The sequence below is a fragment of the Ictalurus furcatus genome, chromosome 28 (assembly GCF_023375685.1).
Source record: "Ictalurus furcatus strain D&B chromosome 28, Billie_1.0, whole genome shotgun sequence".
Taxonomy (NCBI): Eukaryota; Metazoa; Chordata; class Actinopteri; order Siluriformes; family Ictaluridae; genus Ictalurus; species Ictalurus furcatus.
The window spans coordinates 12,487,542-12,500,808 of record NC_071282.1 but is presented as its reverse complement, the minus strand read 5'-3'; the positions used below and the strand labels follow the sequence as shown (position 1 = coordinate 12,500,808).

General features: G+C 37.9%; 1 protein-coding gene across 6 annotated transcripts in view; it reads left to right on the top strand.

Annotated features, from left to right (window-relative positions):
- The window catches only part of sh3glb2b (SH3-domain GRB2-like endophilin B2b), a 43,838-nt gene that overhangs the window by 2,144 nt on the left and 28,427 nt on the right, over positions 1–13,267 (top strand). For all 6 annotated transcript variants that reach the window (XM_053618103.1, XM_053618102.1, XM_053618101.1 and 3 more), the window contains exon 2: positions 6,691–6,832. In XM_053618103.1, coding sequence (XP_053474078.1) covers positions 6,691–6,832 — 142 coding nt within the window. The remainder of the gene's footprint in view (positions 1–6,690; positions 6,833–13,267) is intronic.

The following is a 13,267-nucleotide window of genomic DNA, read 5'->3' as shown; positions in this document are numbered from 1 at the left end:
AGCTCGTGACCATAGATCTTGTTGGGACAGAACAACATTAATAATGAAATGACCTCGAACAAAATTACGATACTATCACACTTGACTAATGCAATAGGCTACTATCTAGTGATTTATTTATTTATTTATTTATTATTTTTTTAAGAGTAACCCTGAACTGGGCAGCTTTATGTCAACAATGTACAGTCAAGCAGCTTGTTTTATGCAGTTTTCAATGTACCTTTGTTCAACTGTGTTCGATTCAGCAGGTGTGTTCCTGTTGCTAATGGCGTGCACAGAAAAGAGCTAATAATATATTACCCAGGGTTGCCTGGTTTCAACAATTTCAAGCAACCCAGTTTTTAACTATGTGTCTGCTGCATCTCCCCAGAACAAGTGCTAGAGTGACTTCTGCCACATTTTGCCTCTATTAACGCTTGCTGCAGTTCATAGAGTGCAATAATAACTCTAATGCACTCAGTGGATTGCAATTAAGAATTTCACTGCAAGAACTGTACACTGTGTAACGCTCTGTATGTGACAAAGAATTTGAGGTGGCTTGTGCAATATCTAGAAAGATAAGCACATCAAGGGAACATAATTTTGTATGTCAAATTGTGACATATTTATTCTTTAAAATCGTAGGTCACATAAAAGAGGTCATTAGTATTTCAACAGAATGTAAAATGTATGGAGTTGTGCATGAGGATTTATTTTGAATGGCTGATTATATGGTTATATGGTCACCTTATCGACAAGCTGTCACTGGTGATGTCACCTGTCAATCTTGGTGGGAGGGATCAACTATTATAAAATGAGTAAGACCAAGCCCTGGTCCGTCTTAGCACTGTTTGGATGCTTAACATATCACAAAAGTACAGATTATCAAGCCTTTGTGATAAATGATGTAATGTAAAATTTATGGGGACCACTATAAATGGTATCCTAAAGTACAGTGCTATGAAAAAGTATTTGTCCCCATCCTGATTTCTTCTGTCTTTGTGTATATCTCATTCTAAATTGTTTCAAAAATTAAAACAAAATCTAAGATAAAACAAAGGCAACTTGAGTAAAGACAAAATACAGTTTTAAATGATAATGTTATTTATTGAAGCAAAAAATTTATAAAATACCAACTGGGCCTTTTGGAAAATGTATTTGCCTCCATAGTTACTATTTCCCCAAATCTATGAAACTGCATTCATAATGGAGTTCAGCTGGGCTAGACGCAATCAGGCCTGATTACTGCAAACCCTGTTCAATCAAATCAACACTTAAATAGAACTTTTTCAACAGTGTGAAGCTGGTTAAAAGGTCTTACCCAGTAACACACTATGCCAAAGTTGAAAGAAATTCCTGAAATGATGAGGAAGAAGGTGATTGAAATAAATCAGTCTGGGAAGACCTACAAAGATTTTTTAAAAGCTCTGGGACTCCAGTGAATCACAGTGAGCACCATTATCTCCAAATGGAAAAACTCTGCACAGTAGTGAACCTTCCTAGAAGTGGCTGACCTTCCAAAATTTCTCCAAGAGCACAGCAATGACTCATCCAGGAAGTCACAAAAGAGCCAAGGACTTCAAAGGATCTGCAGACCTCTGTTGCATCAATAAAGATCACTGTTCATGACTCCACTATCAGAAAGTCACTGCGCAATAATGGAAGAGTGGCGAGGTGAAAACCACTGCTAACCCAGAAGAGCATTAAGGCTCCTCTGAATTTTGTCAAAACACACCTTGATGATCCTCAAACCTTTTGGGAGAATGTTCTGTGGATTGAGGCGTTGAAAGTGGAACTGTTTGGAAGACGGGGTCCTGTTACATCTGGCGTAAACCAAACAAAGAATTCCACAAAAAGAACATCATACCTACGGTCAAGCATGGTGGTGGAAGTGTGATGGTGTGGGGATGCTTTGCAGCTTCAGGGTCTGGGCAACTTGCAGTAATTGAGGGAAACATGTATTCTGCTCTCTACCAGAAAATCCTAAAGGAGAATATCCGGTCTTCAGTCCGTAAGTTGAAATTAAAGAGCAAATGGATTGTGCAGCAAGACAATGATCCAAAGAATAGGAGTAAATCCTAGTCCTAGAAGTAAGTGAAAGACTGATCTCTAGTTAGCGGAAGCGTTTGGTTGCAGTTATTGCTGCTAAAGGTGGCACAACCAGATTTTAAGTTTAAGGGGGAAATTAGTTTTTCACATGGGTGATAGGTGTTGAAAAAAAACTTTTTTTTTTTGTTTCAATAAAAAAAAATTTAAACTGTGCAGTGTGTTTACTCAGGTTGCCTTTGTCTTATGTTGTATTTCGTTAGAAGATCTAAAACTATTTAGTATGAGATACACAAAAACAGAAGCAATCAGTATGGTGACAAATACTTTCACAGCATTGTAACTGGCTAAATCACCTATGCCAAGGACTGGTATCACTTCCACAGATGTAAGAGCTACTGTTCAAGGTAATAACTTGCACCTATATACAGTACCATTAGCTTGCTATAACATACACTATATGGCCAAAACACCTGACCATCACACCTAGATTTAGTCCCCCGTTTGCTGTTATAATAACCTCCACTCTTCTGGGAAGGTTTTCCATTAGATTTTGGAGCGTTGTTGTAGGGATTTATGTTCATTCAGCCACAAGAGCATTAGTGAGGTCAGGGCTCTGTGCAGGCCACCCGAGTTCTTCCAAAACAAACTTGGTAAACCATGTTTTCATCGAGCTCACTTTGTGCACAGGGGCATGGTCATGCTGGTACAGGTTTGGGCCTCTTAGTTCCAGTAAAGGGGGAAAAAGGGAAGACATCCTATACAATTGTGTGCTTCCAAGTTTGTGGCAACAGTTTGGGGAAGACCTATTTATGGGTGTGATGGTCAGGTGACTACAAATATTTAGTGTATAAAGGTACATGTCTCTGTATACAATACTGCCAGTATTTCAATACAGCATAAAATCTTTAGATGCACTTATGGTCTATATCTTCCATTCAGTGATGTGAATATGAGAGACAGCTGTGACTGGGTAAATACTGAGATCGATCACTGCGCTTTTCTATGGGAATCCTAGATGCTTCACTTTAATGACCTAATTTACATAAAATCTGTATTTTTTGAGATACAGGTAAGATGACATCCCCATAAGCCATAATTTTTCAGATGGTGTTTTAAAACATTGGCAAAATGTACATTTTATTAAATGCCCCACAGACAAAAATTTTTTTTATTTAATATGAAATTTATAATTGACACATATATTCAAAATTCATATACTTTTGTTAGCTTATAAACTCTATATGCTCCGCTCCTCTGACTAGCATAATGGTAACAGGCTTTAAATTCATATACTTTTGTTAGGTTATAAGCTCTATATGCTCCGCTCCTACGACTAGCATAATGGTAACAAGCTTTAAATTCAACTGTACAAATATTTAGATTCATTAGACTTTGTACTGAAGAGCTAAAGCTATCTAACATTACGTGTGTTTGCTTTTAGAACAGGTTTTTGTATGCTTGAAGCACTGATGGGCTAGTTCAAAATTGTACTCCCTTTATGATAATATTTAAGTAGCTATGTATAACCCCAATTCCAAAAAAGTTGGGATGCTGTGTCAAATGTAAATAAAAACAGAATGCAATGATTTGAAAATCTCATAAACCCATATGTTATTTACAATAGAACATAGAAAACATATAAAATGTTTAAACTGAGGAAAGGTATAATTTTAAGGAAAAAATAAGGTCATTTTGATTGCCACAACACATTTAAAAAAAAAAAAAGCTGGGACAGAGGCAATAAAAAGCAGAAAAATAACTGTTACTAAAAAGAAACAGCAGGAGGATATGCTGAGTTTTGAAAGAGGCCTGTCTGTGCATGTGAGCATGCATGTGAAAGTATAAAGGAGAGACCTATACTAACGGCATCCCTGAGAATTGTTTGAACTCCAGTATCCTGGTGTTTTCCAGAACTCCAGTATCCAGTAGTGTTTTCTGTTGTATCAGCAGAGGTCTTTCCTGTCTGTGAGTGGCATATTTCACAGCTGGGTATTCCTGAATGTGAGGGAGGAAATCCATGTTGTACACTGTTTTAGTTGTCAGGCTGTGGTAATCTGTAACACTCCGAGGGGAGTGGATGAGCATACTGACAGTCACAGTGAAGCACTCCGATGCTGTAGACACATGCTTTCATGCATCAAACCTCTAGGATAAGAACCATCTGAATAATCTCAATAATCATATGCCTCCTCAAAACCCTCAGGAATGGAAGTTTAATTCAGTTCAATTCAGTTTTATTTGTATAGTGCTTTGAACAATGGACATTGTCTCAAAGCAGCATTACAGAAATATATATATTTCAGGATGTAGATTTTAAATATATGAATTTATCCCTAATGAGCAAGCCAGCAAGGAAAAACTCCCTGAGGTGATATGAGGAAGAAGCCTTGAGAGGAACCAGACTCAAAAGGGAACCCATTCTCATCTGGGTGACCCCAGCAATTATGAATAAATCCCTTCTACATGGTCAAATAGTGCAGATGTGTAACCAGGAAATTCATTTCAGTTTTCAACTGATGTCTCTTTTGTTGAAGTAATCCACTGTTCACTGATGGAGACTTGAGTGCAAAACTGTTTGTGGTAATTGCAGACCTAAGAAATCATAGCATAACTGTTTACATGAATATATGTCCAAAATCATCTTTATGGTTTTTAGTGACACCACCCTCAGTAATCTCGATGATCTTTAGGTTGCACCATGTGGGGCCATCCGCCATGTGGGGCCATCCGCCATGTGGGGCCATCCGCCATGTGGGGCCATCCACCATGTGGGGCCATCCACCATGTGGGGCCTGCATGTAACTTCCAATTGATGAGAACTATAACCAGAAGTAAGGCATCAGGATGGATCGGGCAGGTCCAGAGATCAGAATTCAGCTTTTGAATCATTAAGAAGTATAGCAGTTCCTAAGCATGACTCTCAGTCTGATAGGACAGATCAAAGTCGTTTTTCAGATGCCTTATTAGCCAGTTGGACTTGGAGGTGATTAGCAGATACAGTGGTCGCTTCCTGCAAGTCATCAGTTTCCACCAGTGGAAGATGCTGGCTGAAGAATTTTGCTGCATCAAAATATGAACTGAAACCTATACCATTGATTGAATCTATTTGATAGTATTTTTATTTGACATTTAAATAACAAAGTACCTGCTATCCTAAACCACCTAAGTGAAACAGATTTAATTTAACTAACCAACAACTGATACTTAATGTGTTGTGTGTCAGCCTGGCAGTATCCCTGTTTGTGTTTCTGATTAAACATCAATTAATTTAATTACAATCACGCAAATGCTTTTATTTAGCTAATAATAGATAGAAAAAAATGGGAGTAAGTATTATTGCCATGTTTTAAAAACATATCAAATCAGTTTTGTCGTTATCCAACTGAAGAGACTTTTCAGTGATGAAGTATGTTAATTTGTTATTTATTTAATTAAGCATTGACGCCTCCTCCTACTACTCATAATGTTTTTCTGGGGTTTTTTTCAGCCCCATGTGTCCTGATATTTTACAAAATTTTATTTGATTTTTCTGTGTGTCGGCCAAGAATTTTAACTTAAGAGCATTGCTAGTAATAAATCTGTTCTTGTGTGGTTTGAAGTTACGCTGAAGTTGTTTGAAATAATTTCTAAACGTGCCAGGTTCCCCCTATAAAACAATTGTGTGTAGCAGGTTTATAGAATAGACTGACATTCAGAAAATTCACAACCAACAATTTTTGTTAAGTTAGTAAATTAATACATTTCTTTCAATGTCTTATTTATTGTCCTGAGCTTTGCGTCTGTATTTCTCTGCGTTTACTTTGGCGTTGTTATCAGTTTCCCCTCTAATGATACTATCAGTGCAGTATTTTCTCTACATATTTGCTCATTCTCTCTTTGATTTCCCAAATGTAAAGAATCTTTTATGGAGTCATGTTGTACAGAAATGTGACATTTTAAGCAGAATTATATTGTAATCATTTATTTTATTTCATTTACTTATTTTTAAATTACTTTTTATTATTACTGACTTTTGTTTTATTTATGTCTGATAAATTCCTGTATTCTCCATGAACTTGTTTATCGCCACTGAAGCTGGTATGGCGATAAACCCAAATGCAAACAAACAAACTCTTTGATTTCCCTCTCACGTTTCTTAAGTGTTCTCTGTAAGCTTCGCCTGCGGTGAGTCAAGTGGTGAATACAGTGATTATATCTGTCTTGAAGAGTGTATTTGCCAGTTTGGAACCAATGTTCTGTGGAATGACTCATGCTTTTTTTTTTTTTTTTTTTTTTACCTCTGTAATAGAAGTTTCTTTACATGAAGGCAAATAGGCTCATTCTTTTTAAGGACTCACTAATATAGCGGTAAAGTGTAGGCTACTAAGATTAAAACGGCCCATACACTATAATGTGTATGATCATAGAAGCCGCTATGATCTTACGAGGTAGAAATGGAACCTGTTTGAGCTTCAGAATATTGTCAGACTAAAATATGCACTAATGACCATCAAAATAACCATCTCAGGCATTATACTATAGTATAATTAGCTGTGATAAAAATCTAAGCAACTACTAGCGTATGAAAGTTTCATATTAGCATGTCTCTAGTCATAACATTGCATCATCATAACCTTACATTAAATACAGCTTAATTTCACGGTTCCTTTTTTCTCCTCTCAGTTCACGGAGGAGAAGCTGGGTCAGGCGGAGAAAACTGAATTGGACACTCATCTGGAAAACCTGATTGCTAGAGGAGACTGCACCAAGAACTGGACAGAGAAAATCTTCAGGCAGACTGAGGTGCTGCTGCAGCCAAACCCTAGTAAGAATACCATCTTATTAATAACTCTTTGTTGTTGTTTTTTTGTCTTAACCTCAAGTCAGGGGGAAAAAACGAAGTCTGTGAGGGAACAACTGTTTGTAGCTGAAACTAACTTGTTTTGCAGACTTTCCACAGCATTAAACATAAATATTAATGAATAAAAATTATAACCGGTTGCTCTTTTATTAATAAAAACTTTTAATCATGGCAAATTGTAGTGTTATATGAGGAATAAAGCAGTTTGGGACGTGCTGTTATAGAAAAATAATCAGCTTTGGCATGGTAATGGCCCTCTGCTATTTGCTTAGTTATAAAACAGGACCCATCATATTTTATTCCATACGTAAATCTGGTCTTGTTCAGGATGTCAGTCCCTACAAAATACTCAACAATATGTTGACTAATTATCTAGAAGTACTTATATAATTAATGTTGGGAAAATGCTGGGATCACACTCTCACAGATTTCGAGATTCTGTAGAAAGTAATGTTTTCGCATCTTATTGCTGAACGTTATTTATCAACTATTGCTTTTCATTTTTACTTTCATGCAAGAAAGCTATAAAAATTTCATTTGTTACTAATGTGATGACCCTTAATTTAGAAAAAACAAAAGAAATTTTTTTTTTAAGCTAGATTGTTAGTAGTGACTTGCTAGGTAACTCTTGGCTTAATACCTCACAACTGTTCTTATCCAAGCAAAGCAATGGATTTCCCACAAGTCACTGTGCCATGACCTCACATTCCCAAGCTCACAAAAACAGAAAACAACGCAGAGGCCTTGTAAAGCTGACGTGATGTGATCAAGTCTGCTTAATAAGGTTAAGGTTCTGTGCTGGCACCTTAAACATTGTGATCCCAGAAATGTTTGAACTTGAACCTCTCAACTCAGCTTCCTTATAAGAATTACATTTAGAGGCTGTGGCAGCCCAGCAGTTCTGCAGAGAGACTCTGTTTAGACAGACCTGTAAACTTTAATTGCTCAGCATAATGCTTGGCTTCAATGCTGCCAGTGCAGGATGTATTACTTGAATAAGTCATCAGTGTCTGCTAAAGGAATAAATAAAAATTAAATGCATTAGTCTCAGAGGCCCTCTGCACAAGTTTTTCCTGCTCCACACGCATTCTGATCCAGCTTGGGAACTGATACACCTGGATTAGCCCTCCATATGTTCGATCAGGTATGTCTGGGACAGGAAGAACATGAAATTATGCAGGACAGCGGTCCTTCTGGACTGGAGTTGAAAAACCTTGCGTTTAGGTGATCTCTATGAGCAATGTGATGTCTCTGTGACTGATACTGATGTTGAGTCTTGTCTTGTAATGTTTAATGTAACATGTTGAGTTTGTTTGTTTTTTTTGTTTTTTTTTTTAATTACTGTTTTAGTCATATTTGAGTACCTGACCACTTATGGAGCATGGAATAGAGAAGGTTGCTCCATATTGCAGTACACTACTGTGATGTGATCACTGGCCCAATACTGCAGTGTAATTTAATAAAGCTGAGAGAATACATAGGAGAGAATAGCTACAAGCATAAAAATTAGGCAGCATGAAGCATTCTGTATCAAGAGGAGACTCTACAGCATCTTCCTAAAATAAATATGCAATAAGTGACCTGATAAAACATCTTAAGCATAGCAGGATAAAGCAGAAATGAACGATGAGGCAAACACTAACTAGGCAAGAAAATATAGCCACAGTCTTAGGGCTGTCCATAGATATAACAGAAGCTCTTACCAAGTATGCTGTTCTTGACAATAAGCCACTATCGGTCATTGACAATGAGAAATTCTGACGGAATAAAAACAATGAAACATACTTTACTGCCTGCTGCACACAAGCACTTTTCCAAACTAAAACCCATGCTCCATTCCAACCCTACTGATGTAGCTAGCTAATGCACTTAAAATCCATTTAAAATCAACTAGCTAATTTTATTTTAAAAAATGATTGTAGATGATCAGTTTCAACATAGTGAGCGTTCCTTTGCCTCCCAAAAGATTCGAACACTTTCTGCATGAGCACAAGTCTTGTAGTGTGTTTATTTCTAGCTGTTGTTTGTGAACTATGGTAGCAAAAGAACCTAGCTTTGTAAAAAAACAGTACACTGAGTTGAGGGAGTTGTAATTGACTGCACGCTCTGAGAGTCAGTGAATGGCAAACTCACTCTAAAACAAGTTGGTCTGAGTTAGCAGGAATCCGCCTAAATGATCAGGCTTAGAAATAAAACTGTGTGGTATGTAGAGGGAAGAAATGAGTTATAAGTGCCACTCGTCTCTCGTTAGGAAAGAACCCTGCAGAGTTTTTAAAAATCCCTGTAATATAAAAGAAAGCTCTCTCACCAATATGGAAGGAAATGAAACGAGGCTATCTCCAGCTTTGAAGGACAGGACACTTATAGCTCTAACAGTAGTCACAAGGTGAAAAGCGAATCGCTGCATATAATGTTCATGTAGTCAAAAATTTACAGATGAGGCAAAAAAAAAAAAAAAAAGGAGTTGATGGTGGTATTTATTGTAAATGGCGTGTTAAACATCATTATGTGGGTTTGGTAGATCTCGGGGTGCACGTGCATGCAACACAAATTCTGTACAAAACTATACATACGTAGACAGTACAACATACAGTGACATGCTTTTTTGTGTGTCCATGATATAAAAATTGAACATACATAAACCAGAATTTAATTCTATACAGGTAGGAAACTAGAAAAATATGATGTAAGGGATACAAGTAGGTCTCTGAGTGTTTCACAGCGCTCATGGTGGTTAAGAAGGGTGCAATAGTTTGTGTTAGATAGTTACCATACTTATGCAAATAATGCTTTTAGATGGAGATTATTAGCTGTGCGTGTTCAATCAGCTTGTACGTAAGAATTGTGGTAAAAGTCAGTCTAAATACAAGTTTAAGGAAAAGGAAAATGCACAATGGTACACAGTCTTCCATCATTATGCTGGTTCCACACAAGGAATATAGAAATAATTTGGATGAACTGTTGCAGAGTTTGAGTTATGGATAACCACTTTGACCAAAATGTTTGTGAAATGTTTGGTGATTTGGAATGCACCATAGGAGTAAATGTAGGTCTTGAAGACGTTTTGCCACTCATCTCAGGGGCTTCAACACACGATTTACTGCAGCCACTTAGATAAGTGATGAAATTCAGTTAAATGAGACTCTAACATGTAATTTTCTGACCCTTCACATGCTCCAGTTGACAGCACTGGTAAGTCTTACTGTATTCGCAGTTCCCTACGCTCCAGGTCATAACCTCAGCCACTTTTCCAAATCTCTCATTTGGAGTATTGAAGGTAATGGCCGTGGTGCTGGGAACTCTTCCAAAAGGTCTGAGTGCTTTTAGATTTCTTACAATTCACCCATCCAGAGGTAGAAGAATCTCTGCTCTCCCTTGAGCACCTGACTAGATTGGTAATCCAATGCGGCTTGTAAACTTCCCATTAGGTGGTTTATGTGTGGCGTCTTAATTAGAACCAGTGTTTGTCAGCCATCTGAAATTTTTTATATTCTTCTCTTGATGGTTATCAAGCAATTGTCTATTCCATTGTTAAATGTTAATGTAGACAATAACAGGCAACTTCTGGACGTGGTGGAAAAGTAAAATATACATATTTTTCTTTTATCTACAAAGGTTTTCCATTTCATTATCTTTGATCAGTGATGTCCTCATAAATTGTTCTCCATTCCCGATCTGCTGTGGTGTGATTTGCCCTTTTATTCCAATCTTAGGCCAGTTCTGCAATTTTCAATGTAATGGCTGTGATCTGGTTTTAGATCACCATAAAAGGAGCACATATTGCTGCTGACCTGTCGTCTGAAAATGGTCATCAGGCCATCAGTAATGGCTTTGCATTATATTATATAGTCAGCATTGATTGAATAGTTTGTAGAAATATATTTAGCAAACAATGTTTAAGACTCTGTGTCCTTTTTAGTACTTATGGTAAATCGGACAATCTTTGTGGTTGGATGAAACGTACGTTGGATGAAAAAATATATGGATAATTTGTTTTTTATTGTGCTTCTGTTTATGACTTTATATTTAAAGTATTGACCAGGATAGCCTTCTGTTTAGTCAAGGAACCCTTGTAGTTATCCAGGGTTCACAGTTACATATGTAACTAGCATTCCATTTCACACTTTCTAACCATCAGGACCAGTGGAAATCACCTGGATAGCATGTGTCCCTATATTATGAGGAACCGACAGAGGACTAACTGGAAAGGAGTTTGGAGATGACTGGGTAGAGTAGCACGAAATGGAAATATGCCAGTGGGCTAGTATATGTTCAGACAAGCGAGAATACCCACCCCCAATCTTTCCAGCATGACAGATAAACAGTGGATACCGCTTGGTCTGCAGGGATGCTCTGCAGGTTAGCCTTCATGGAAGGCTTTCGATTGACAAATGTGGGTGATATGACTTGAAAAGTGGATGATTATATGAGAGCTTTGGTTCAGCTATAAAATCATCCCACATTCATCTGGCCACCAATGTATAGAAGTTGAGCTTATTGCTTGCGCATGCATGTCTCCCACTCTTTTTGCTGAAGTGATCGCTATTAAAAAGGAGCTTTTTCGAAACATTCATTTCAGAGTCTTCCATGCATGAGCTTATAAGGAGGGGTCTTAAGAGACTCCAGCACAAGGAGGAAACCAGCTCTTGGGAAATTCTAGTGGATGGAGTTACCTTGCCACTTTCAAGAAGGATGTAATAATTTTATGAGCCCTCAGAGAGATGCCACCCATGGTGAGGCACAGCCATGGCCAACACATATACCTTTAGTGCATAGTGATGTGCCACTGTCTAGCATTCCCTAAAGAATTTAATGTTTTACTAAAGCAGCCATTGTACTGGCTCGATAATATGCACACCAATTGCAGAACAGCTAAGGGTACCAAGAGCTCTTGTGTTCAAGAACGTTTCCCAGGACTGCAGTCCTCAATTTGTGTTTCATTCTAAGGGGGGAAACTCACAGGTATATGTGACCTGGAAACCAAGGCCTTGCTGGTTATCTTGGGGCAGCAAGGTAGACTCTATGGCCTAGTTACTGAATTCTGTGCAACATGGAGTATCAGCAGTAGAGGAGGAAAATGTACCGTATACAGTAGTACACTGGTGTGCCAGTTTATCCTGTTCAATTGGCAGTGAGTTGACTTTGTCAGACATTCTTCTGATCTGGGACACCCCTTTTGGGTGCGGATACCAGGTGTCTACTGCTCCGTTGTACAGTCCCTGTAGGGACTCCATGTAAATCAGACCACCTGAACACCTTCTGAGCAAGTGAAAAGAGCTAGCAGACCCATATGATTAATATATATTTGACTGTTTTGACTTTTCTAGATTGGAGTGCTTGTTCCAATGCTAGCGGTAAAACCACTAACATACTACCTGTATGTGCCACACATTATGCAGTGTTGTAAGTTCTCACTAGAATGTCATAATGCATCTGCATTCAGTGCTTCTTGGGGAACATGATGCCAGGATCAATAGCAGGCATGTGGCCCAGTCCAACCTGCTCATGATCAGTTGTATTAGCTAGAGTGTGTGATATGCACAACAGGCACAACAAAATCTCCCACCTGTAAAGATGGTATCCTTATGCTCCTTGGCTATAAGGAGGAGATTCCACATTGAGTGGCCTCCATTTCTTTATAATCTAGTTCATCTGCCATCAAATTATCCACATCGATATCAATTTGTCACTTTGTTGTGAGGTCTTATTATGTGTGCACATGTGTATGAGAAGGTATCCAGGTGATTCTCACCACTCCTGGAAGCTACAGTAGGAGGGGTGAAATAGAATTAATTTTCCAAAGAAACTCTAAAGATTTCTGTTTGGGTTTATGACTACAGAAACTTTCTAATTGCTCAGTCTGGCAGTCTGTTCTTTTTCATTTTGTGTTCTTTTTTTTTTTTTTTTTTGTGTCTGTGTTTTATTGGTTTATTTGTGTGTTGCTTGGATTGTCCAGTGTAGCTCTAGGTTTGCATCCCACTCAAACTGGACCGCCACCTGTTTCCACTTATTTAAGGAACTGGTCTCAGGTGTGTGCCGGTTTGTTCAGAATAAAAACCTTCAGCTACACTGGCCCTTCACAGAGAAGTCTGACACTTCTGGTGAACATGATACGGAGGCATGAAATGCAGACTGTATCTTTGTAGTAGTAAAAAGAAATTGATTCATGTTGAGAATTGCTCTGTCAAGGGAATAGTTCCAAACTCTAATGGCCTTACTGTATGTCTGTCTCCATTTCCATTCTTCTTTGTGTATTATGAGATGCATAAACCCATACTTTTAATGTTAGTTTTTAGCTTTAACAGCCATTTGAGCTGACTGAGAAATCGTACGAAATTATTTTGCTTTAGCCACCTTGGTCTTCCCACATGAGATATTTCAAATGATTGACTTTCCTTC